The 24,982-nt window shown below is 51.0% G+C and overlaps 2 protein-coding genes and 1 long non-coding RNA gene across 5 annotated transcripts; 1 reads left to right on the top strand and 2 right to left on the bottom strand.

The window, feature by feature from the left end:
* Nucleotides 1–438: 438 nt before the first annotated feature.
* On the bottom strand, nt 439–12,010 carry LOC308178640 (thyrotropin-releasing hormone receptor-like). Of its 3 annotated transcripts, none has more exons than XM_080557588.1 (3): nt 10,622–12,010; nt 9,553–10,387; nt 439–2,746 (listed from the first exon to the last, which is right to left on the bottom strand). In XM_080557588.1, exons 2-3 carry the CDS (start codon nt 10,336–10,338, stop codon nt 2,369–2,371), a joined length of 1,164 nt encoding a protein of 387 aa, XP_080413714.1. In that variant the 5' UTR covers nt 10,339–10,387; nt 10,622–12,010; the 3' UTR covers nt 439–2,368. The 3 variants fall into 3 exon arrangements, with proteins under 3 accessions (XP_080413714.1, XP_080413713.1, XP_080413715.1); XM_080557587.1 differs by having other exon boundaries at nt 10,647–12,010; XM_080557589.1 differs by lacking the exon at nt 10,622–12,010 and having other exon boundaries at nt 9,553–10,461.
* LOC308178650 lies at nt 2,742–4,656 on the top strand. The gene is made up of 2 exons (XR_013939874.1): nt 2,742–3,069; nt 3,745–4,656. It is a non-coding gene; the product is annotated as an uncharacterized lncRNA (long non-coding RNA).
* A 4,294-nt stretch (nt 12,011–16,304) lies between the features above and the next one.
* Nucleotides 16,305–24,879, bottom strand: OCSTAMP (osteoclast stimulatory transmembrane protein). Its single transcript, XM_080557584.1, has 4 exons — nt 24,781–24,879; nt 21,879–21,967; nt 19,944–20,988; nt 16,305–19,112 (listed from the first exon to the last, which is right to left on the bottom strand). Exons 2-4 carry the CDS (start codon nt 21,920–21,922, stop codon nt 18,771–18,773), a joined length of 1,431 nt encoding a protein of 476 aa, XP_080413710.1. The 5' UTR covers nt 21,923–21,967; nt 24,781–24,879; the 3' UTR covers nt 16,305–18,770.
* Nucleotides 24,880–24,982: the final 103 nt, after the last annotated feature.

The raw sequence follows: 24,982 nt of genomic DNA, 5'->3' as shown, positions 1-24,982 counted from the left end.
ATTACTTCTCAAGAAGTAACAAAGGATCATGCAGTACTTGGCAGATAAGGCCAGAAAGGGGAGAAGAGAGCAGGTCTTTTTTTAATTGAATCTCAAGTATGTTGAACAAAAACTTCAGAACCATCAATTAGCTGTTGGCCTGGGGCTAAAATTTAATTAGGAGAATAGTGCTTTCAAACTGCCACTGTCTGGGAAGGAAAAAAAAAATGCATTAAAGGGAGCAGTAAAAAATGGAAATGTGATGGGGAAGACAGAAAAGAGTTTGCTGGGATGCTTGTGTTGAGCTGTTCCTTGTGGTGCCAGAGATACAGGCTGCCCAAGTGCCCGTCCCTTGCCTCAGAAGTGCCCTAATCCTAAACCCTGATTTTAATCCTAAATCCCCATCCCGTGTGGCTGCATTACCTGGGTGTTATATTGAGGTGCTTCTGTGCTTACCGGTTTGGTTTTTTTTGTCTGCAGATGCTTTTGCCTTTTTTTTTTTTTTTTTTTTTCTTTCTGAGCTGCTATGGAAAGAACTTGCTCTAATGGGAAAAAAATCTCTCTGCTAGAGAAAAGATTATTACCAGCAAATTTTTTCACTTCCTAGTTTCTTTTGGTAAGTAGAATGCTTCTCTTGCGCTGTAGAAAAAGTATTTCCCTTCTTTTCAAGAAGCAACTCCCAGATTTCTTTGCAAAGCTTTCTTAAGAGTAACAAAGAGGAACTTTGCTCCTGAAGTCCCAATATATGCAAAAGAGCACAAAATTACATGATTCCATAAATTCCAAACAAACACTATTTCATAAATATCTGCAAAACCAGTGTTCTCTCTCCTTATCCTACAGTTATTCTGGAGCAAAGCGGGCAGTTTAATAATCCGCAATATAACAACCGTACATGCAAAGCCACCCTATACCAAAATGAAACAGATCCTGAACGCTTCCGTGCACATTGGTGGGAAGTGAGGTCTTGTTCTGGCTCGCCCAGGGAAGTTATTTTCCATAGACACAGAACAGTTACTTAAAGTCTTGTGCTCTTAAAAATATCTCACGGATCTTTTCCCAAGTAAGATGTAAGCCTGTGATTTAACGCTCTGGGTTGCTGTAAAGCAGTGTCGGGTGCTGAGGCTGAATTGGCTGCTCAAAGAAGAATTGTTTACAGTCACTTCAGGGTTATTGGTGGCTGACTCTTATTTTATTTGGCAAGAGCCTTGGCATTTGGCTCATCTGTAATCTCTTATGTTTTACTCCCAGTCCAGATAGTCTCTTGTGAGTCTGGGGCAAACGTTCTTGGGCTGGTTTCTTGAATGTGTCAGGTTATGAATATCCACTTCGCTTACTAGATGACAGCAGCAGCGAGTGTTATTAATGCCTTATAGGCAATGCCACTTATCACAAAACACTTTACAGACTTTTATGAATTATTCTCAAGAAATAAGAGAATTGTTTCACCTGCCATTGAAACGCAGCTGTAGCTGGGACAACGTGCTGCTTGATGGTATGCAGCTACACCACGCCAGGGCTTACAGGATGAGGCTACCAAAGGCTATCCAGCCAAAGCAACTGCAGGAATTTAGACAGGAAAGGTAAGATTATTCAAAAGAAATTCAGGCCACAGTGTTGGAAGTACTACTATTACCTTAAGGAACACAGATGATTAATTTGATCATTTTTTCTGTAACAAATCCAACTGGCCTGGACCTTGGGTTTACGTGCTACCAGCACGGCCATATCTCCGGGAGCACGGGGTGAGGTCCCTGACGCCCAGCTTCAGCCATGCATAATTCACGAATCTCCATCTGAGAGAGTCAGACTGGTCTCTTTAGAGTCACGGAGAGGAAGGGTCACATCTAGGGAGATATTCATCTCCTCTCCTTCCTCAGACCACTACCCTGAGAAGGGAGGAGCTGCTTCTTGGAAGTGCCCAGACGTCCCCATTATCTCTGACAATGCTCCAGAGGAGCAGCTTACATGGGTGTCTATCTTACAGGCACCTGCCTTTGGGAAGGGGATCCTCACCCCCTAAGAAACCTGCTCCAGTGTTTTTTTCTCCATTGAGTGCCCTTCTCTTCCTGCATTTCCTTCCAGCGCTCTGGCCCAACTCAACAAACAGCTGCACTTGCACGTAACACAGAACGGCGTTGAGCTGCTATATTTAACTACAGATTCTTTAAAGATGCTAAGCATTGACCTGCGCCTAACACTTCAACAAACAAGAATAAATTAGCATTAAGGAAAAGCAAATTAATTCGCCTCTAAGAATCTGTTTTGTTAAATGCCCTGGAGAGGTATTAACTCAAGATTGCCACAATGCCAAGCGATTTCTGTTGGCGCTTTCCCAGCATGGTGCGTGCAGCCACATAGCTCCTGCGTTGTTTCAGGGTCCTGGTATTTATTTGGCAGGCCTGCTTTTCCTTGCAGGTGCCGGGAGGCTGTTCAGCTCTTCTTGTTCGGTGAGGAGATCCGAGCTGCCGTGAGAGCAGTCCTTCGTGACGCTGTAGTACACCGGGGCGCTGTGCGGCACGGGGTTCTCGGCGCTCTTCTGCTCACACTCCCAGAGCTTCCTGAAGGCAGCCCTGAATTTCTGGGACATGAGGTTGTAGATGATGGGGTTGATGGCGCTGTTCAGGTAGATGCATGTCCGGCAGAAGAGCAGGAACCAGATGTTCAGATACGGCGGGTCCATGAAGGAGTTCACCACCACCAGCGTGCGGTAAGGCATCCACAGGAGGGCGAAGAGCACCACCACCACTGCCAGCATTTTGGTCACCTTGTTAGAGGGAATAGACAAAAAGAGAAATAGGCAAATGGTGCTGAAGCTCCAGCAGAACCTTCCCACCTCTAACTGCGCAGACAGGTAATTCATAATATCACACGTATCTCTCCTTTAGGATTTAAAATAGGCTCACAAACCATGAGACTGTCTATTCCTCGCTGAATCTGTTTTGTTCATGAAATAATATTGCATAAATACAACCTTTAAATGACAGGCTTTCACCTACCACTCAAGAGACTTGGAAATTTCAGCACAAGCATCCATCAGCCTGGAAATGAGTGGGAAATAACCATGGGAATTTCTGTACCAGAAAACAGGTATGAAAATTGCTCATAACATTAAATCAGCGAGGAAATTAACTTGTGCCAAAGTGGGATCCTAAGTTTTTTTAGGTGCCAGGGGTGAGTCTCAACTCCCTGTCTGGGATCTTCTGGTTTGTTACTCCTGCTGTGCTCCCAGGGACAGGCTCCTGGTACAGAGCAGCACTGGGAGCAGTGCCTGGAGTCCTACACAAATTCCTGACTTGTGCTGATAGGGGAGCTGCTCAGCTAATCAGTATGGGTTATTTTAATTTGCAGCACACTAGGGAAGAACTACATTAATGTATTAGGAACAAGAAGATACTGAGAATGCAGGAGCGAGCAGTAATTGCCCTCAGCTCAACTCAGGCTTGCTTAAGAAAATGTTTTTGTACTGAAACTGCAACGATCCTAATAATTTTGACAGCTATTTCGGGTAGGTGACAATCATCCTCCCACAAGTGCTTACAGAATACATGCGTCCCCAAGGAGGAAAGTATGAGTAAACACTGATGCCGCCCGCATATTAAGGCGGCGGTGTTTCAAATGTCAAAAAGGGGATTGTGCAATGACTCCTCTATAAGGAAATAAGTACTTGGATCACACTCGGTCTTTCAGCTTTTCTTGGAGTTTTTTTTTTCTTTTTTTAACTTAGTTACAAGCAGTGATGCCTTCCTGTAATGTTTTGTGTAGAAATCAGAGGCGGTTGGCAGTGGCAACAAAACTTTTCCTACAAGAAAGGATCCATTGTCAAGCTGAGGCCAGAGTAGAAGTGTTTTGCTGTGTGTGGTTTAACAGGAATGTGAGGACACTTCCCAGAATCAGACCTCGCCGTGATGCTGTGAGTGCCTGGGCTGTTGCTAAGGCTGCAGCGTGCTCACTGCTGCCTTGGGAGAAGACAGAAGGGATTTTAAAGAGAGAAGCTTCAGAGCTTTCCAGTGCCTTTCACAAGTGTGGCTGGATCCATCCCACAAGCTTTTGGTTTCAAGCTGCTAGGATGAGGCTGCTGGGTGACAAAGTGCTTTGTAGCAATTGTCCCGAACACAGAGCCACTGTCTGCCCCGAGCCTGGCAGGGCAATATGGGCTCGACCCCTCCTCACCAGGGGACGGAGGAGCATCCTCCCGCCGGCTGTGAGACCGCATTGCTCTGGGACAGAGAGCTCCCGGTACCACGGGAGCCCAGGAAGGAAGGCTTTCTGCCTGAGGAGCAGCGCACGTGGATGGGACCGATGCTCTCTACTTCTCTTTCCAAATATCTTTACAGCAAATAGACACAGAAAGGCTTTGCCATATTTTTGATGCAGCTGAGGTTAATACCCTGAGAACGTGAATGAAGTTGATTTTAACAAAAATGTGATAAAAGCTGAACCCTACAGCAAAATGCAAACAACTCAACTCAAGTGATCCTAAGTACAATTTCATTCAGAATTTAATCCCCCCCACTGGGCAGTTTATTCAGACCACTCGTCCTAGGAGACGAGGGCAGGCTGTGCTTCACCATCCCATGCAGAGACCAACCATGTCCATGTCCTGCCTGGAAGGGTCCTTGCTAAAGGGATGTCCCTGGGACAAGGCTGGAGGGAGCCTTTCCGTCAGCTTCAGTAGTCCTACTGCAGCAGGATCGCTGCAAAATGCATCCTGGAAAACTTAAATACCACACCTCTGCAGGTGGGCACTGAAGCACAGACACTCCTCGCTCAGCACAGGGGTTGTCTCCATTTCTGAGGTGCCAAGGTGTCCGCTGTAGAGAATGAATCTCCAAACTTGTGTCCACTTAGCTCTGCTCTCTGTCAGGTGCCACTTCTGGCCAAGAGCTTTCTGCATGGTGAAATGTCTCCTTTAAAGCTAACGAATTAGTCCTGCTCACACGCTGGCTTGTGAGGCCGAAACATCTCTGACCTCTTGACTGATGTAATTCTGTTTGCTCAGGAAGCCACGATGTTTGTAAAGAGTGAGCTGGACTCTGCCTCACCGTGACAAAGCCAGAGGGAGTGCATCCTAGGCTGACAAGTAAGTCGGCTGCAGTCCTTCCAAGACCAAACAAAGTTTGGCGTGGGAAAGAATTCATGATTCATCTGCTTTTAGCCAGAGCTGCCCCTGCTTTTCGGCTGGTTGTTACGGAAATGTCACAGTGCCCGACAACCTCCCTACACCTCCATCCAGACCGCATGAGACCACACAAGTGCTGTCACGAAAAGACCTGTGCTTCCTGCTCCGCGTCCTACAGTGGTTTTCCCTGTGGAAAAGTTGTCGTTGTCCTGGGAGAGGAAACCCGCTGAGGAACCAGCACCGCAAGGATTTATTGCCTACTCTCGCTAAATGCCCTCGGTGCTCACCAAGGATGCTGCACCCAGGCTGCAAGGTGAGATGGAAGCCCTGCCGCGAGCTTGCTGCAAGATGAAATTGGCCTCATAAAGCCAACTGTCCGTACAGCCCAGGTTCTCCTGGGTGCAGTGTTACTAAGGCTGTATATGGTGCAGGATGGCTCTTCTGCTTAAATCCCAGTGGTCTATCCCAAAGTCGCTCTCACATCGCTATCACAGGGAAAGAAACCTCCAACATCATCTCCATGCACAGCTGAAACCCCTCTCCATGCTTTTCCTCACTTTGGCTTTCCTGGGAGAGTAACAGCAGCATCCTTTAGGTGCACTGAGCTTTCTTCTGGTGCCCAAGTGAGAAATGAAATTAATCAGCCCTGGGGAGAGCGTGGGAGAATGTGAGTTCATTTATCCCTATCTGGAGAAGTCTTGAGTCATGGCCCAATAAAGCAGCTGCACCCCCCAAAAAAGACAGATCCTTATTGTCGCCTCAAAGCATCCTTCAGGAAATCACCAGCCAGGGAGAAAACTTCTCCATGAAGTCTCAAAGTCTCACAGCCACTGTGCCGTGCGTTGGGTGTGCACGCAGCAGCCCCAAAGGGGCTGTGGCTAGAAGGAGGACGAGGCTTTCAGCCCATGTCCCCCAGGCCACTGCTGCTTCTCCCAGCCAGTGCCAGGTTTCCCTGTCCAAGCACCACCGTCTTGAGCTGCAGCATCTTTTTTTTAGGAATCCCGCTCCCTCTAGTGGTCCCTAGCGGGTGAAACCCGTGCTCGGAGGTGCACCCTCACTTTAATCTTCCCCGCTGGTAGCTCACGTACTGCTTTCACAGCCTCCTCATCGCCCTTCCAGCTTGGAGACCCGCCAGCATCTCTTGCTGGGGCACTTTCTGGTGCTGTGTCCTCACGGCCGGTGCTCGGGACAGGACCCATCACCAAGGGCCCCCCTGGAAATTCCTGGTGACATTTTCAAGGGCTGTCAGCACTTCTCTGGAGAGTGTGAGAGGTGCGTGTCATAACCCAGCAGGCCTTTCCGCCCTGGCCACGGGTAATTAATGAGCAAAGAAAACCACTTGCGAGCTGCTCACCAGCGATTGCAAAGCAGTGTCCAGTGGGATGATTTGAGATACCGCTGCGTTTCTTCTTTCCACCGTTCCCCCTGGTTTTGAGGCAGTGTTGCCATCACTATCAGAAAATCAGAGAGGACATCTTTCTTCTGGTGAAGAAGACCCAGGACACCGGTGTCTAGACTTCTGGACCATTGCACGGGGGCTTTTTGCCACTGACTTCCTCAGGAGCAGGTCACAGAGGTGAACCTGGCCCAGAGAAGGCCATTCTGGTCCCTTCTGTGCCTCATTTCCCATCTTCAGGCTCTTCCCTACAGCCACAAGGGCTGGCACCCACCTGCTAAAGCTGACCTGGGGAGACTCTCCTGGTTCCAGGCTGGGGGTGCTGTGGGGCCGTAACACCCCCAGGAATGCTCTCCTCTCTGCTCACTGCTTCTCCCATCCTGTATCTCTATCTGCCAGCTCTGCTGGACAAAATTCATCCAGCTGCCTTCAGCCTCAGACTAGACCCGGCTCGGTGATGTGCCCTGCTCTCCTCCTGCACGCTGCAGCGGCTCCAGCAAACATCACTCGTGTGGTCCCTGCTGTCCCCATGCAGGAAGACAGCTTCAAGGCAGAGTTCTGTGCTGACCCCGCGGGGCTCCCAGGAGACCTCCTTCCTCCCTGCCTGGTTGATCGGTTGTTTTTTCCCTTGTAACTAGATGCAGAGCCGTGACTCACTGCAGCCATAGCATCGGGATACAGTGCTCCGGCTGGGTTCCCGGCAGCACTGGGGGAGATGCTCTGGCAGGACGCAGGTTCGTTATGCTCAGAGCACTCCTCTTCATGCTGCCCAAAGCTCTCATCAAAATATCAGTGTGGTTTCACTTGGCTTTGGTGCACGGTCTTACTGGACAGCCTTATAAATTTCTTATGATTATATATAAAATGAAGTGACCGTGTCCTGTGTCATAACCATCTAGGGAAAGATGATTATGGAGATCACTGGACCAGGGTTTGTATCACAACCACCTCTGGGGAGCAGCAAGGCATCCACCTGACAGGTGACCTAACCGTGTGGCCCAGCTGGGGTTTCTTTCTCCTTTGCTGTCTCAGCACAGGCTGCCTCAAAGTGCTGTGGTGTGGTCAGAGGGAAGCAGTAACCAGAACGTGGCTGGAAGCCCCATGAAACAAAACTGCTCAGAAACAGAAGTTTGGAGTCGCCTTGCCTGCCAGTATTTTAGCTTCTATTTGTGCTTCACGAATAGCTTATGAGCAGCTTGGATCCAGGATTCTCCTTTATTTCTTGCTGCCATGAATATTAGAAGTATGCTCTGAACTGGGAGCATGGTCAATACCTCCCTGAAGCCTCCAAAGTCCAGTGAGGGGGAAGCAAATTCTCCCAAACATGATAGTTACAGTCAAACGCACTGATACCCTTGTATCTCTGCAAGGTAGGAGGTGAGGATCAAACAGATTTACAACGTGGCTTTTGCAGTTTTCCACTACAAATAGCAGAGCTCCTGCTTTCTCTCCTGGGTTCAGGAGACTCACAGCAGCTTCTGTTAGAGCAAAGCTGGGTGATTTGTTGCTAATTCCACAAATCATCACAGAGCTCCCTATAGAGTGAGAATATTGACGATGGTGATCATAGCACTACACACACATACCTGTCTGTATAGGGAGGTAGGTGTTGGTTGTGAATAGAGATAGAGAGCCTCCCACTTTCAAAACAAGTTCAACACTTCTGACAATTTAAAACCTCGGTGACATCTTTATTCCTGATGAGCCCAGCTCTGAGATGGAAGGCCAGGGGCAGTTTTTGCTAAGATATTTCAGGAGCTAATGAAGACCTCAAGAAAACTGCCGGTGTAACGGTGGAAAGAGCACAGGATGTTTCCAGGGGTTGGAGTGCCTTCATCCAGCCCCTTGGGACTGACAGCCTCGGGCACTCGTCCTAATGAGGCTGGAGCACGCTGTGTGTGGTGCTCAGCCCATGGCACAGCCTGTGCAGATGTGGTAGGAGAGGTTTTTGCTCCTTGGCCGTGCACCTGTAGGTGCTGTCCTGTAGTCACTGGGGAACTTGCTACGGAAAAACCCTGCACCAGCAACTGGGAGAGCAGCCCGGTGCTTTTACAGATGTTGGTGCTTGCTTTAAACCTTTCTGGGATGGAGAAAAAGGGAGAAAAACCTGAACTAAAAAAAAACTTAAAAGCTCATAAAGAAATAATACTTATTCTCTGAGCTGCTTGCTTCCCTCTGTGACTCTGAATCGTCTCTCCTGGGCGGTGGAAGTTCCTGTGCCAGTCAGGGAACGAGTTGGATAAATGATATTTTTAAGACTGGCTGAAACTAATTTAAGGCTGGCTGGAAATCAGGTCCTGCTTGCTCACAAACAGCAGGAGAGGCTTAAGCCAGACCCCAGGCTTCAGCCCTTATCTTTAAAGCAGACCATGTGTCAAAGTTTGAGGCTTGAGCAGGACGCTGTCCTGCGCAGAGCCAGCCAGCAGGATTCCCGTGCCCAGATACTGCCCTGTCCCAGGAGGTGGGTGAGAGACAGTAACTGTGCTTGTGGACAGAGAGAGGAGGAACAAGGCGAGGAGATGGAGAGCAAGCAAGCAGCTGGATGACAGAGGAGTCACTGAGAGGAACACTGTACCTCTGGGACACTGAGGTGCCTCCCCCAGCCGCAGGGAGCTGGGGGCTGCAGCCAGGGCTGGCTCAGAGGATGGGGGTCCTGTGTCCTGCTGGATTTCCCTTCCCTTTGCTTTCCAAATCTGAGGTCACCTGCCCGGAACTCTGCCTGGGAGCTGAGTCCATAATGTGTCCTGGTACACCCCCTCCCTGGGGAGGCAATTAGGAATTAATTATCCAGGCAAAACCCTGCGCTCTTGCCTCTCCCAAGTGATGCTGGAGCTCCGTGGAGGCCAGCCCAAGCAGGGGGGGGGGAGCCCATCTGCTGCCAGACCCCAGCTGGCCTTTGGGGTGCCTCCTGTGCAGCAAGCACACCCTCTCAGCTCCACCTCACAAAGGGAAGCAAAATATTGGGTCACCCCTCTCCCTGCTAGAATCCATCCCCCCAAAACCCTTCAAAGCACTGAGCCGCAGCAGCCCAGCTGGGGGGGGGGGGGGGCCCTACCTGCTTGCGGGAGCTCAGGGCCCCCCTGTTGCCCCGGCAGGAGAGCTTGAGGGAGCCGCCCTGGTGCGTGGAGCCCAGGCAGGGGTGCTGCGGGGTGGAAGGCAGGGGGCTCATGAAGAGGATGCGGGCGATGAGGCCGTAGAGGACAGTCGCCAGTCCCAACGGGATGACGTAGAAGACGGCGAAATCCAAGAAGTAAATGGGCATGTAAAGGCTTCTGGAGACCCGGTACCCACAGGTGACTTGCGCCCCATCCGAGAAGGTGACCTGGGTGGTGTCCACCAGGAAGAACCACATGAGGCAATAGACGGAGGTGAAGAGCCAGAGCGAGGAGACGATGCGCTTGGCGCGGCTCACGGTGCAGAGGAGCTGCGCTTTGATGGCGTGGCAGATGGCGATGTAGCGCTCCACCGTGAAGGCGGTGATGGACCAGGCGGAGATGTTGATGCCCAGGTACTGCAGGTAGGTGATGCAGAGGCAGCCGGCGTAGCCGTACACCCAGGAAGCCACCACGTCCGAGATGTTGGGCAGCCCGGCCGCCAGCAGCACGATGAGGTCGGCCACCGCCAGGCTCACCAGGTAGCAGTTGGTGGGGGTCACCATGTGCTTGGTGCGCAGCACCACCAGCACCACCATCACGTTGCCGGCGATGCCCACGCCGCAGATGAGCAGCACCAGCAGGATGGTGACCACCTGCAGCTCCAGGGGCTGCCGGGGCATCCTGCCCAGGGTTTGGTTGCCGCTGCCGTCCGGGACGGCTCCCGGGCTGGCCGAGCCGTTCTCCATGGGTGCTGCGCGGCTCCTGCGCGCCCCGAGCACCCTCCCCGGCGCAGCCCTGCCGCGAGGGGGGTGGTGAGCACCCCCCGGCCCCCCCTGCCCGCCCCTTTCTTCTTCCCTCCCCTTTTTCTCCAGAATTCACCCCAAATCTTGCTGCAACCCGCTTCCCGTCCCACCCCCCCCCCCCCCAGCCAGGAAGCCCCCAGCCCCCGGAGCCCCCTCAGCCCCCCGGACCACCCCAGTTCCCTGGACACCCCCAGCCCCCAGGACCCCCCGGAGCCCCCCCGTGCACCTGATCCTGCCGGGTCCTAGCGCACCGCTGAGCCGAGGAGGAGGAGGAGGAGGAGGAGGAGGAAGCAGCCCAGGTAGGGGGGCGGTGGCAGGCTGGAGACCCCTGGGGCAGTGGCCCGGCACCTCCTGGCAGGGGGCTGCAGGACACAGGAGTGTGGGTGCCTGGACTCGGAGCCCAGCCGCAGGCACTGACACCTCTGAGGAAGGAGAGGGGAGGATGAGGAGTCCTTCCTTCCTCCCTCATCCTCAGGAGGATAGGACGAGGGCGATGCCTTGCCTGTTTCCCTTGGGCTGGGGCAGAGGATGCTTTCCCCTTCCCTGGGGGTCATTCAACCCAGGTAGCAACCTCCTCGAATTATTTCTCCTGCCGCCACCCCATCCCAAAGACGCATGTCGGTGCCACTTGGGGAAAGGCTTACCCACCCCTGGGCTGGGGGATCCGGGCTCTTCTGGCGGTCGGGCTGGGATAGCTGGTTTCTAGCTGGTCAGCCTGGGGGATGCAGCATTTCCCCGACAGTCAGCTAACACAGCAGCAGCCACAACTTGCTGTCAGCTCCCTGCTTGCTCCTGACGTCTCCACAGTCTCTCAGAAATACATTTTCACATTGAAAGAGCAACTGTGATTAGAAAGATAAAGTGTTAACGGTACTCTAACCTGTGCAGCGGAGGGAAGGGCAAGGGGAAAAGCTCGCTTTTCAATTAGATTGCATTGCAGTTAGCAGCACAGCCACCCCGCTAATCCTAGACACTGAAGCGCATCGCCAAAATGTGAGGGATCTTTCTGATGCTGGGTGATTCAGGTCTGGGACTTCACAGGCACATTTCCAAGCCTGGGTGGTACAGTCATGGTGTGGATGAAACGCCACATAATGGCTCGGCCCCATGCTCCTCTCCCTGCCAGCAGCAGTCTGTCCCCAAGCTCTGCCTTACTGGGAGAAGCAGTATTTTCCCCTTTCCTCTAGGATTTATTATGCCTCCAGTTGGCTCCACAGAGTGCTATCCCTGTAGGTGTTTTGTTTTTTTTTCTCTCTCTTTCTTACACACACACTCCGACATTTCATTCACCTTTGGCTCAGTTAGGGAGGACAAATTCTCTCTCCTTCCTTTTCCATTTCTTCCCTTCTGACTCCTGCCCCAGGACCTCACCTCTGTGCATCAGCCCCAGGCTGGGGAGGCAGCAGCAGGTCCCTGCCCTCAGAGATCTTCTCATGGTGCATTCAGTTCTACTTTTTTCCCCTTCTTTGTTAACAGATGCACTACAATTACAACTGTTCCGTGATACTTTCTGCAGCCAGCAGCCCGTAATGCTGCGATACCTTGCTCAGAGGGAGCTCCAGCACCCCTGGGTGCCACTGACCCACTGGCACCCAGCACCCACCATTTGGCGAGGTGTGGGAATGGCAGGCACGAGGCACCACCACAATTATCAGTCCTAATCAAAATTATCAGCAGCATCACTTTCCTCTGGCAGGAGTGCAGCTTGGTTATTCTGTTTGCAGCGTCCCGGTTGCTTTACCCTGGGTTATTTGCAGAGCCATAATACATTATATCCCTCACTGAAGTTGCCCCCTTGGTCCCGCTGTTGCTCCCATCTGCTTTGACCCTTCTCCAGTGTGAATAAATCCTCCCAGCTGTGGAGCAGCATGTGTCAGGAGGTAAATGAGGAACGGTGAGATTAATCCTACCGCACGTCTGTAGGAAGGAGGAGTGAGGGCGTGTGTGTGTGTGTGTGTGTGTGTGTGTGCGCGCTCACACAATCCCGGGGTTTGCACGCCTCGGTACTCAGGAGAGGCTTTAGCACAGATGCAACAGCCTCATACAAAGTCCCTGGTGCCTGTTTTTCCTGAAGCTGCTGTTGAACTCCGAGCTGTTATTGTGATTTTCCTGTTACTGAAAACGACAGCTATTGCAAACAGAGGGGAGGGGAAGGGTGCTGAACAGGGTGCTCCTCTTCCAAGCGTAATTTCACCACAATGAAAGCTCCCGGTGGTGGTTTGGAAAGAGACACTGAAAGAGGCACAGAGAAATCCTCCCAGGCATCAGTATTCTACTCTCTGCATTTCCCTGCAAAACTTAAATTCACCTCTGAGGGGATGGGGACTTGCAGGGTAGCCATGTCTTTGACTCCCTCTGCTTTTCTTTGGATTTGAGACCTTTCAAACCCATCAGACCTCTCAGATGACCAGCAGCAGCACTGAAAATGAAACCTAGCCTGCAACCCAGCCCTTTGTTTAAGCCCCTGGACCCTGCTCTCCCTTCTCTCCCTGCGGTGTTGGGCACAGGACGCGGCACTCAGCAGCAGCACATGGCCTGCACCCAGCCCAGCCCAGCCTGGCCCTTCCCCTAACCCACGCAACCTTTTTTTCCCTGGTGCTTTATTGTCCAGACACTCGTGACAGATTTCTGACTGACGCAAGAGGAAGCATTCAGCCTTTGAACTTGGCCATTTCGGTTTCTCAGCCTGCTTCGAAGGACAAATTGCCATCAAAGCCCTGGGTCTCCCCCTGTCCAAGACAATTTCTGGCTGGGCCGTGGGGGGCACACAAGGAAAGGAGCTGGCAGCGCAGCCCCTTCCTGCCCAGTCCTGCCCCCTGCTTACCGCCCTTCTCTGCCCCCCAAGATCTCTCACCGTGTTTCAGGTGTGACTTTTTGCTGGCTTAGATGACTTTTCATAATCTCTGTGGAAAATGAATTTACAGAATTGTTTTCTCACCCTTCTCAGACATAAAGGCGTATCTCACCAGCTATTTCAAGTGGGGTGAGGAATTGCAGGCTGGGACTGCGTATAAAAAAGAAATGTGTGGACATGTGGTACTTTTTTCCAACTTTGGTTGAAAACATTTCTGCCAGTGATTTCATTTCCTCTGTTGCTCATCTACAAAGAAACCCAGAAGCACTTTCTGGAAGCACTGTGAGGTGCTGGGGTGCCCAAGCACAGAGGATTGCCCCTGATTCGATTTCACCCCCATTTAGTCCATGAGCCACAGCACCTCATGTTCCCTTTGAACCGCAGGGTTATGGCACTGCAGCAGCTGCTGGAATCACGCTTCTCTGAGAGCCTGAAAAGGGACCTGGTTGTCAAACCTCCCAGCATCTTTGGAAATCGGTGATGTGTAGAGTCTGGGAAATCCAGGGGCTTTGGAAGGTGCCTGGAATATGGGCTTCTGTCCGGACACGGTGGCAGTCAGCAGCCTTCTGGGAAAACCAGCACTGCTTCTTCCTCTTTTCCTTCAGTTCTTGTGGGCTGAGGGCTTGTTATGAACCACTGATGTGGAAATTTGCAGTTGAAAAACATGAAGCATCGAGTTCAGAGTGAAACTGTGAACCGATCTGCGTTCAAGAGAACCAGGATGAGGAAAACTCTTCCTGTGCATTGCATATCACCCCTCATCTCTCCACAGCTGTCTCACGTCTCCAACTTGCTTCAACACATTTTAGTTCCCCCTTGGAAAAAATAATTAGCCTCTAAAAGAATTTGCTCAAAAGAACGAGGTTCCAAATGCCCCCGATTCGCTTCACATCTGGCAGTCACTCCCAGATAATTACCTGGTATCTTTTTAGGGGTGATGGGATGCTCTGCCTGGTGTTCAGCTATGGGTGCTGACGGTCATGGACCACATCTGCCACCCTGCACAGATGCCAGACACCCCACGGCATCCAGATGGCACCAGGTGTCTCTGCTGAGGCAGGTTAGTGCATGTCCATGCCCCCCTCCAAGCTAGCACATGCAGCAGAGAAGCAGCAGGGAGCACCTGCAGTTCTTCTGGGGGTGTTATGAATTTAAACTTTCAGCCCCAAGGCAGGAAGCAGTCACATTTTAACAGTACTGGGCATCGGTTCAGGACAGCACAGTGCTGACATCTCTTCTGCTTCAAATCAGCCTCTGGCGACCTTTGCACTTAGCGGTTTGTTTACCACCTCTTGCCTCTAAAGATGACGCCTCCTCTCTTTTCCATCCCTCTTGTTTTGGCAGCAGCACCTTGCAGCCCAGCCAAGGCCCCGGGGCAGGCTGTCCTTGCAGAAACGGCACAAAAACCCTGTCTGAAAGGGGCTCTCCCCATCACCAGCTGTCCGTAGGGTTTGGAGGAGTGTCCTCGACACCGGCAGCATTACTGGGATGAGTGGTACTGGTGGCACTGGGGGCAGTTCTGCCCCTACACCTGCTCGGGCACGAAGTGGCATGGCGAGCTGGGCAGAGCATGCACCATGCTGTGAAATAGCTTTTATTTGCTTTTGTGTTTATTTATATTGCCTTTTCTAAAAGCTGATGTACGTAACCATTACTTCTTCATTGCTGTTACAGTGCAAATGCTATAAATGGGATAAACACATTACAAATGGACTTTGATCAAAACTCGGGACATATTTCTGGAGAGAGGTGGTTGGTTGGTTGGTTTTCTGCTCCGGTGGATGTAGGTTTGTGGCTCTGAATGAAATATTTCGCAGAGCACTGCCTTGGCTGGACAGTTCACATTTGCTGCTCGATATTAAGGCCATTCATTTCCCCAGCCAGCCAGCCAGAAGCAGGGACTTAGCGTATATGTTATCTACACTTGCACTTGTTTAAGGTGAAAATCCACAAAAATATACCACAAAATCCCAAGGGTAACAGGAGCTTCAGGGCAGATCCTGTCCCATACCTGAGGATCTTTCCATCCCCTGGGCTGACCACACTGGTGGAGGAAAGTGCAATCCGTGGGCCTTTCTCTCGTGTAATTAACACCTTTATTTAGGTTGGTAAGAAATTGCAAACCTCTACAAATGCGAGGGAGAAAACAGGTGAACATGCCCACGTCTGGCATCAGCAAAGATTTGGGCTGGCACTGGCATTAATGAGCAACAGGGGTGTTAAAAAGGGGATTTGGCCCCATCGCCAGCTGCCCACGGGCCCCTGCAGAGCCCCGCAGCCCTGCCTCTGCCCTCAGCACCTGCCAGTGCCCGGCCCTGAACTTTCAACTTCTCCGCTCCCCAGCTTCCAGAAGTGGTGAAATCCTGCCCTGCAGAGCCCGCGGGGGCAGCAAGGGAGCTGCAGCGTGGGTGCAGTCTGTTTCTTTTCTGTATTCCCTTTCCCAAAGAAACGGCTAATCCATTTTCAACGAGGAGTAAAGCAAGCCTCAGAAATATGGCTGATCCTCTCCAAAGAAAGCCTGAACAAGTTTCCTAAATGTTTTCCTTAAACATTTGCTTCCTAAACTCAAACCTGAAGGTTCCTTCTAGGACACAGCCAGCACAGGATGCAGCCCCCACCAGCCCCTGGGATGTCCCCATGGTGCCTGCGCCGCTCTGGGGTGATGCTGGGCAACGGGTAAGGTGCGGGGAAATCACATTCACCCCAGCTTCTGGTTTAGTTTCTCATCAGCAAGCAGGGTTAGTGGCACAGTGACACAGAGCCAGCTTTCAACATCCCTTTCCTTCTCAGAACAGCTCCATCAGTTGGCTCCGTGTGATGTGCATTGGGGTGGTGCCACTGACCCCAACAATGACAGCCTCAGGTGCGTTTGTTTCGCAATGATATTTAATTCTACCAGCCTTCAGCATACACATATTTAACACCAATATGATTTCATCTCTAAAATAACCAGAAGTTATTAAAGTGACTTTTCTTCCTACATCAGAAAAAAAAAAAACAAACCACACTTCTGACACGAACGTGAGGACAATTCACGGCACTGCACGGTGTAACACATCGCATTTATTGCCCTCCTTTCCAGTGAACAAACCCCAGCATTGCCATGAGAAAAGGCCATTGATTGCCTCTGATGCTCCTTCCAAGCCCAAATTCTCCCCTTGCTGGCTTCTACGTGTCTGCTGAAGCTGAAACTCGTGTGCGAGGCCACAACTGCCTCCTGTGGCAGAGGCACAAAACAGGGCAGGAGAACTGGTCCCTGGGTGCCACCGGGCAAGGTGAGCTCTACTGCACACAGCTCCCATCACTGCAACCACAGAAAATGGTGTGATGTGCACCAAAAAAACCTATAAAATCTCCTCAGTCCCTCCAAACCCACCTGCAGAATAGAGAAGACAGCATGTCTCTGCCTCGGGAAGGTGTATGACGGCTGTGACTCCGGGAGCACGGGCAGAGCAGCAGTGCCTCGCTGATTATTATCTTTTCAAGCTGATGTAATTACCCTAATCAAGGCTTCTCTGACGCTGAACTTTACTGTCTGGAAGCGCAAAGTTTCCAGAATTAGTCTTTAGTGGTTAAAATTTAAGGGGAGCTGCAGGAAGCTCTGCAGAAGAGAAGGGAGAACTGAGCTGAACTGGGGTCAGTTTTTCCTAGCAAAGAGGAAATTTCAGGCTGAAAATGGATGTTTCAGGAGTCCTCCACACCAGTGAAGGGCAGCACCAGTGCAAAGGGTGCGGTGGGACACTCCGGGTGGTCCCTTAGTCCTCGGAGTCCAGCTCTGGGGTCTCTGCTGCAAACCCCCACCTGAACCTGAAGGACCCATCACTGGACCTGGACATTGCTCAGGGGAGTTCCCCAAATGCTACTGGCCAAAAAGTAATGAATGCTAAAAGGGTGATGAAATATTGCTGTGAAGGACTCCTGTATGTTTCTTGCCAAAAAGATGAGTCTTCTCGGGGAAAATTGCTTTAAAAGACATGCTTGTTGGAAGGCCATGTGCTGCTGGCTTGCCAAATGAAGGGTTCCCCTGTCTCCTTGCAGCTCTTTAACCCTTGGCTCCAGGTAATTTTGGCTACTCAATGGGCACGTGGAAATCTTTCTCCTTCCCCAAACAGAACATTACAGAGTGTTTGCTAGAGAAACCTCATGATAAAGCACTCTGGCAGCTGCAGAGGCAGAAAGGTGCTTAGATTAATAATTATAACGGCAGGGAATTAAGAAACCTGGGGAGATAAATACACCAGAGTTTTGTTAGATAGATGCTTTAAAAATAATCCAGACCTACTTTGTTTCAAGGATCTCAGAAGCTGAGAGAATTTTTTGTATTTGCAGCTGCCACTTCACTTCTGTAATTTAATCTCATTGAGGTGCATTATGTCAAATAATTACCCTAATGAAAACTCTAATGGGAGACGAGAGGAAAATAATAGAGATACTTTGAAGAAATGAAGCTGCGAAGTTGCTTTGTTTTTAACCCGGCGCTGGTTTAGCTCCCTGTCCTCCTGGCTGTTGCCCTTACACAGCTTCTGATCTGCCTCTCTTTCAGAAGTGATGTCTCAGATGTGGATCCAGTGATGAATTTTGGCATATTAGATTCAATATCATCCTTTCAGAGTTTGAAGCAGCCCAGCATATGAAACTAGCTACTGCTTTAGGCAAGTCCAGCCTTCCACGTCCTGCCCCTTTCTGTTCCCCACCAAGCACGGGCTCAGCTGTCAGGTTTCAGCCTCCTGCTTGTGAAGTCCTCCTGCACGTCGGCCTGAACTGACCTTTTGTTGACTGGTCTCGTCCTCTTCTGAGGTCCTTCAACTATTTTATCTGTCATTTTGGAGAGGCCTGGTGAAGTGATTTCTGCAAGTCCTCACGCACTGATTTCCACCCCTACCCATACCCAGGAGGTGCATCTTGTGGTCGTGTGGGTCCTCTATGCATGTCAGCAGGCTAACAACATTTTTTTTTGTGTGTGTGTGAATAAACTATCTTCTAAAGGCTAATAATTATCCCACCTACCCAGATCTCTGTGCATGAAATGTGAAAGAAAAACTCCTCAACAATTAATCATCTCATGGGTTTTCCTTCTTGCTGCCTGGAGGGATAACTTCAGAGAGGAAGTGTGCATTTCCTCCAGCAGGGTCGGGGGGAGGTAAGGAAGCTCTTCCCCCACCCTGACTCCCACATATTTCCCCGTAAACATTGCCTAATTCTGCCAACATCTTCCCAGTCATATGAGCTATATCAGGTCTTTTTTCCACTGTTCCTGGAAGAGCTGACTCCAGAAAAAAAAAAAAAAAAAAGAAAAAAAAAAGACTAGTAAGTTTAGCCCGTTTTTTCTTAAATTAATATTAAATATTAACATTTGGCTTTTCTCTTTCTCTCTCTTTTTTTTTCCCCAAATATTTTTCCTGGATTCAAACCACTTCTCCAACTCTAAAAAAAAAAGAATTTGGTGATCCCTTTGCAGAAGCCTGCACCCAGCCACTGCCACAAGGTCTCCATGTGTTTCCCCGTGTTTCCCAAAGAGGCCTCAGTTTTTCGGGCAGCTTTGCTCCTCCGCGTGCTTCCTGGACAGCTTGCTGTAGAGGTAAAGTGCTCGCTCCTCCTCCCGGCTCTCGAAGAAGGAGGCAGCGATTTTCCTGCACAGGCGCCGTGCGTAGGTTTCCAGAAACACGGTGGCGTAGATGATGCAGAAGAGCAGCCCCATGACAAGCAGCACAGAGGGGTTGGGGGGCAGCGGGGGGCTGATGCTGCAGCGGGCAGAGCTGAAGGTCAGGTCGTGGTGGTAACTCTTCTCAAAGTCCCGCAGGGTCGATCCTTTGTCAGGAAGCTGAAGCAGACTCGGGAAAAAGGGCAGGAGCTGTATTTTAGCCTGGAATAAAAAGAGTAAAAGGTTAAACGGGGCATGAATGAAACAAACCCAACTGGTTACTACAGAAATATCAGCCTGGAGGTGTGCAGTCACCCTTACAGCTTGTTTGGGTGCAGTGAGATGGGGGTACTGAAGGCATATATGCCTCAGGCTGAGTGAGAATAACTGCAGCTGGCAAGGGTGCTGAGCGCTTGGCACGGTGAGACCCAGTCCTGTCATCTTCACCCGCTGCTACAGCGATCGTGATGGGATGCTCCGTGTGAGATTCACAGAGAAATATAATCCAGAGGGTACCAGTATCTGCACATTTGAATATTAGGGTGTGTTTCTAAGCACTGATTGTTTTACCGTAAGCAGGAATCTGAGCTAAAAAGCTGTGACTGGGAGCTGATATGTGCTGCTATTTAGGTATGTGCTGCACTGGAAGGAGACATTGAGGCTGTGCCTGGTTTTACACCTCCCCACACACCCAAGCCTTATGTTGCTTGTCCAGCTGGATGCTGGGGAGGGAAGCAAGCAGCATGTAGTCCCCCAGAGGTGGCTGTCCCCGCCGGCACCTCCCATGATGTAGTACACAGCAGGCACCCCACAGAGGGAAGCCGAGCGATGTGCCTTCCCCCCATGCACAGACATGGTGCAGGAGACTTTTGCCCACCATAGCTGACACTTCTCCATGACTTTTCCTTTTCAGCAGCAGCAACCTCGAGCCCCCTCCTCCCTCCATCCCTCCTGAACACTGAGCAGAAACGCAGCTCCGAGCAGGGCTTGGTTAGAGGGGCAGAGAAGCTGATACAGAATCACGTCCTGAGCAGGAGGGGGCCCGGCACTCACACTGTATTTGACGTTGAGAATGACGGGCACCACAGAGAACTGAGCCACCTTCCTCACAGCTGTGTCCGCCACGCTGAAGGCGACGTGGTCCATCGCCACCACCACCAGCATCAGCGTCAGGGCCACGGCGAGGCGCAGGGCCTGCACCAGGCACAGCAGCACTTCTTCCCGGGACATCTTCAGGCCCGTGGGCCGAATGAGGTTTTTGGATGAGCCCCCCAGCAGGTGAGCAGCTTTTCTGTCCATGGCTAAACGCTCCAGCTTCTTGGTGATGTAAAAATTGTCAAAGCGGAGGTTGGTGAGGTAATTTTTCAAATACCACGCAGACTCAAAGCAGAGGTAGAGCACGGAAAAGCCAGCGACCAGTTTGTTGCCCACTCGTACGGAGTCTTTGACCAGTTCTTCCACAGCCAAAAAGTCCCTCCTGACTTTCTCACCAGCCAGGTGCATCTGCTGGTTAATCAGGGTGCTGTTACGAAGCAGTGAAAACCTAAAATGCCCGTTCATAGGCCTCCAAATATTAATGGAATTACCGGCTGCTTGGATTTCCTCCCCGAACTCCCAGGAAGCCGTCCCCAGCAGAGCAGTCGAGTTCAACAGGCTCTCGGAGGAATTCTTGCAGATGCACTTGATGACCTCCAGAATGGTTTTAATGTTGCTCACGATGTTCGGGGTCACGTTAACCGCCACGATCATGACGCAGGTTGACAAGAGGAGCTTCCGACCTTGCTTGGTGCCCAACGTGGGCATGATCATGCTGAAGACACAGCGGGCAGGGTGCACCAGGAACAGGGTCAGGAGGAGGAGCAGGCTGAAGGAGACAGCCATCGCCACAGCGAGGTGCCAGGAGTACTCCAGGGAAGCAAAGAGCCAGTTGTAGAAGAGGCCTCCGACCACGGCGGCGAGGCAGGAGCACTGCAGGAACAGGGCCCGCAGCTCCCTGCCACCTGCGGGGACCGGCTTGGAGTAAATGCACCATAGATCTGCCGCCGTCCTGCTCACACTTGGGAACAGAAAGGCTTCACAATAGGCGCAGACACTCAACCTGTGCAAAGAGCAAGGGGCGGGGTGTTAGCAGAGGAAATAGAGAGGCACTAATGAGGGGGCTTTGTGACCTCCCTCTCTGAGTGCCTCCGTTCTCGCTCTGCCTCTCTGCCGACCCGAGCTGTTGGCAGCGAGGTCTTCCCTGAAGCCATGAAGGCCAGGAAATTTCAAGGCACTTCTTGAAATGCCAATTACAACGCAACAGCTCCACCTCTAACATCAGCAGAGGAAAGCATTATATTATTCTATAAAAATCATCATAAAGCCACTCGGAGGGCTGAGCTCTGGCCGTGGCTAAGAGCAGCTCTGGTGGTTATTTAGAGGATGCTTGGGGAAGAAAAGCAAAGAGGAGGTGCCTGGCTGCTGTGGAAATGATTAGTTAGCCTTGTAATTAAAAGTTCAATGGATTGGAGGAGGTGGAGTGGGAGTTTCTGCTCTCCCTGCTTCTTAATAGGAGAGCAGACAAAAGGCAGCAAGTTTAAGGGTGACAAATACTGAGCTGATCAGAGAAAACAGTTTCACACTGATGTTCAGTGCCAGAGGAAATCTCCAAGGATAAGAATTTGGCCATTGCAGACAGGATGAAATGTCCCATAGAGCTATTTAAATGTCTAATGAAAACAAATGTTTGGGAAGAAATATTGTTTCTCAGGCCTCAGAGGAGGAATGACTCTCCAGAGACCAGAAAACCTGGTGGGGAGAAGGATTCTCCCACCATAGTTTGCAACCCCCTCCCCAGCATTAGACCCCACCAGGCTGGTCCCATCTCCCCCAGCCTGGCGGGAGAGATGGAGGGAAAATTTTGCCTGGCAAGCCTGGCTAATCCATTTACTGGAGGTTTTTCAGTGGAAAAATGCAGGACAGAGGGAAGCAGAGGGAAGCACTACGTACCCAGCAGCAGAGATGTGCCCCAGCCCTGCCCGTAAGCTCTCCATGCTCCGGTGCCTCGTCGCTCTCAGAGAGGATGCTGAAGGCAGCCGCTGGGCGACCCACGGTAGGAAAACAATGAAGTTGGCACCAGGGAGCCAGGACTCAAAAAAAAGGCATTTTTAAGGCAATTCAGGTAAGCAAACGCTGGCAATTCCTGATGTGAGAGCGCAAAGCTGGTACAGAGAGTCCAGGAGTGACCCCACTCCAGTGCTGCCTGGGCTTTGCACCTCCTTGGCTCTTAGTGCAGAGGAATCTCGGTGTGATGACACATGGCCGAGAGACATGAGTCAGTACCATACGGAGTGACCAGGATGGAACAAGCATCACATGGGGACTGGGGTGTCACTGTCCTCTCTTGGGAAATCAGCTGCCTCATCCTAGCCAGCAGCAGGGTGACGATTTCACCCAGGGAGGATTGCACTCATACAGCAAAGGGGAGCAGAAGGCTACAGGGAAGCTGTGTTTGACCAGTGGCTCTAGGCAGCAGCAAGTGTTTGTATGCCTAGGCAAACCTGGCCAAAAAGCCTCCACTTGGCTCCAAATCGTTCCCTGTGGGCTGGGGCCTGAGGGAGGGCCAAAACGTTATATACACTGAACCAGTAGTCAGTAAATGAGCTGGAACCATAGTTGCCTAACTTTTCCCAGGGCAAAATGAACAGGCTTGCTATGCATTAAAAATAAATAAATAAATACATAAACAAAATTTAAGTATAATATATATAGTAAAAAAAAAAAAAAAGTAAAGAAAAAAGAAAAAAAAGAGAAAAAAAAAAGAAGAAGACGACTGTGAGGGAACACGTGTGTCTTTGTACACCTCCATACAGACGTGCATGGGCTGGGGTGCAGGACACAAGCAGGGCTGCGCCAGCTCCATGAAGCAACTGTGACATCTTGCGGCCAGGCTCTGCTAGAGTACTTCAAGGTCTGCGTTCATCTGAGCGCGTAAACTACAGCTGTCAGTGACAAGGAGATTCTTAAGGAAAACTGAGGAAGTGAAGAAGAAGAGGGAGGCTGGCGGGCCGGTGAGCAGGATGCATGCGCTGCGTGTCCCTGGGGTGCTCCAGGGGACCTCCCCCGGCTGGTCACCTGGGGCTCGTGGCCCAGCGCACCATGGAACGGCCAGGCTTGGCAGGCTCCTGTCTCCACAGAGCTCAGGGTCTACGATTTTCTTGTTCTGACATCCCCAGTGTAGGCTTCCCAGCACTTTAGCGGGCGCGGAGCACCTTGCTGGGACACCTGCGCATCCGACCGGCGGTGGCAGCGCAGCCACCGCGTGGTGCCGGTGCTGCAAGGGGCTGCCGAGGGCAGCAGCAGCACCCTGGGGTGCCCCCTGCTGTATGTTTTAAGAAAATGTCTGGGTAATAACAGAGGTGCGGAACTACTGTGATTTAGGGCTGACGGTACTTTCGCAATTCGAGAAATTGAGGGTGTGGGAGGGATCAGCCCAACAGCAGTGACTCTTTGTTAAAAACCACGTGCAAATGAGAAACTTACAGTGATACAGGCAGTTCGTGTCTATGGTTTCTGCTGTGGAAATACAGAAAAATCCCAGCAAATCTTTCTGTGACTGATCAGGGATAAATATGACAAGGGAGCCAACACTATCAGACCTGCAGTAGCCTAATTCTGCCCATTATGCCCTGATTTGTGTCAGGACTCCCACTTTCTGTCCTGAACTCTGAGCATCGCCGCTGGGTGCACCCAGACTGTGCACAGCCCCGGAGCTGCTCAGTGCTGCAAAGCCCCCCGGCGCTGGTCGTCTGTGTGAACAGTTTGTAAAGAGGTTCGGGATAAAAGACGCTACAAAATGCTTTCCTACTGTAAATAAACCAGAGCGATTTTCCTCCGAGTGTCTCAGGAGAACATGTGGAGGTTCATCCCAGACTGGATGGGAAACATCAAAGGAGTAAAGCAGAGATATTCTGGATGTTGAATTTCAATGCATGAGTGGCATTTCCTGTTTAATTAAAATTCACAAGCAGGCTGCTAATGTGAGTGGCTTTTGTGGCAGTTGTTGGATTCCTACATTCCTAGAGAACTGGTGCATAGGCAGGCAAAGTTCCTCCGAAATAACAGGGTTTAAGTTACAGAAGGTTAATACAGCATGCAAAATGCCCTTTCCAGGGATTCATATCTCTAGCCACATCGCAGAACCTTCAAGAATAATGGGGTTGACTTACCGCAAAAAGCTTCTTTCAGTGAATTTTAGCACTAGCAGCAGCAAGCAGAACTGCAGCTTATTTATGCAAGTTCAACCTTAAACCCCAGAAATACTAAATCTTTAAATCTGCTTTAAATAAAATAAATAAAATAAAATAAATAAAATAAATAAAATAAATAAAATAAAATAAAATAAAATAAATAAACAAAATAAAATAAAAGCCAGAATAGTCCTGCTCTCATAGATGCCTAGATATGGAAAAGCAGAATTAGTTGATGGTGCCATCCATATGCCTTAACTCAGATCCTCTGGGGGCCCTGGGAAATGCACACAGCCTCCTGGTTATGAAGAGGTTAAAGCTGGCAGAAGCCAGGTCTTTGACTAAAGCAGGGGCTTAGGATCCAGGTGCTCCTTGCACCTTTCCCAGGCCTGCCAAGGCCACATTGTGTGACCACGGGGAGGTCCCCGTCCCGCTCCTTGCCTCAGTTTCCCACCTCTGGCGCAGGGACGGGGGCAGAGCAGATGCTCCAGCAGCCGACTGCGGCTTCCTGCAGCAGCAGCAGCCCTAGCTGGGGAACTGGGGAACGGGAACGGGGACGGGGACAGCGGGGTTCCTTCCTGCCCCCTGGCCCTGGGACAGCAGCAGCAGCACACTGTTCGCAGACAGACGGCTGGGAAAGAGACCTGCAGGGAGCAACTTACCCTACTTGCCCTTCTCAGTCCAAACTGGGCTCACCACAGCACGACACAGCCCATCGATGCAGAGAGCCCAAGCCCTGGGAGGCTGGCAGGGAGATCTCCTGCTCCTCCCGGGAAGCAAAGCCAAAATCACAGGGGGAAAGCTAGGGGAGGGGGAGGCTCGGGCTTTGCTCTTCTTCCCTCAGTCTACAGAGCAAACAGGACA

The sequence above is a fragment of the Anser brachyrhynchus genome (genome assembly GCF_964034855.1).
Source record: "Anser brachyrhynchus genome assembly, chromosome: 16".
NCBI lineage: Eukaryota > Metazoa > Chordata > Aves > Anseriformes > Anatidae > Anser > Anser brachyrhynchus.
Note: the sequence above shows the minus strand (reverse complement) of the source record. Positions and strands in the feature narration are given on the sequence as shown.

Bases quoted from the DNA above. Each gene is read 5' to 3' on its own strand.
- LOC308178640 (XM_080557587.1), bottom strand. From the start codon at position 10,864: ATGAGGGAGGAAGGAAGGACTCCTCATCCTCCCCTCTCCTTCCTCAGA. The intron at 10,388-10,646 runs GTGCGCTAGGAC...CCCTCGCGGCAG, and splicing joins TCCTCCTCCTCGGCTCAGCG to GGCTGCGCCGGGGAGGGTGC. The intron at 2,747-9,552 runs GTAGGGCCCCCC...CCCTCTAACAAG, and splicing joins CCCTGAGCTCCCGCAAGCAG to GTGACCAAAATGCTGGCAGT.
- OCSTAMP (XM_080557584.1), bottom strand. From the start codon at position 21,922: ATGGAGAGCTTACGGGCAGGGCTGGGGCACATCTCTGCTGCTGG. The intron at 20,989-21,878 runs GTACGTAGTGCT...CTCTTTGCACAG, and splicing joins GGGCACATCTCTGCTGCTGG to GTTGAGTGTCTGCGCCTATT. The intron at 19,113-19,943 runs GTGAGTGCCGGG...TTTTTATTCCAG, and splicing joins TTCTCAACGTCAAATACAGT to GCTAAAATACAGCTCCTGCC.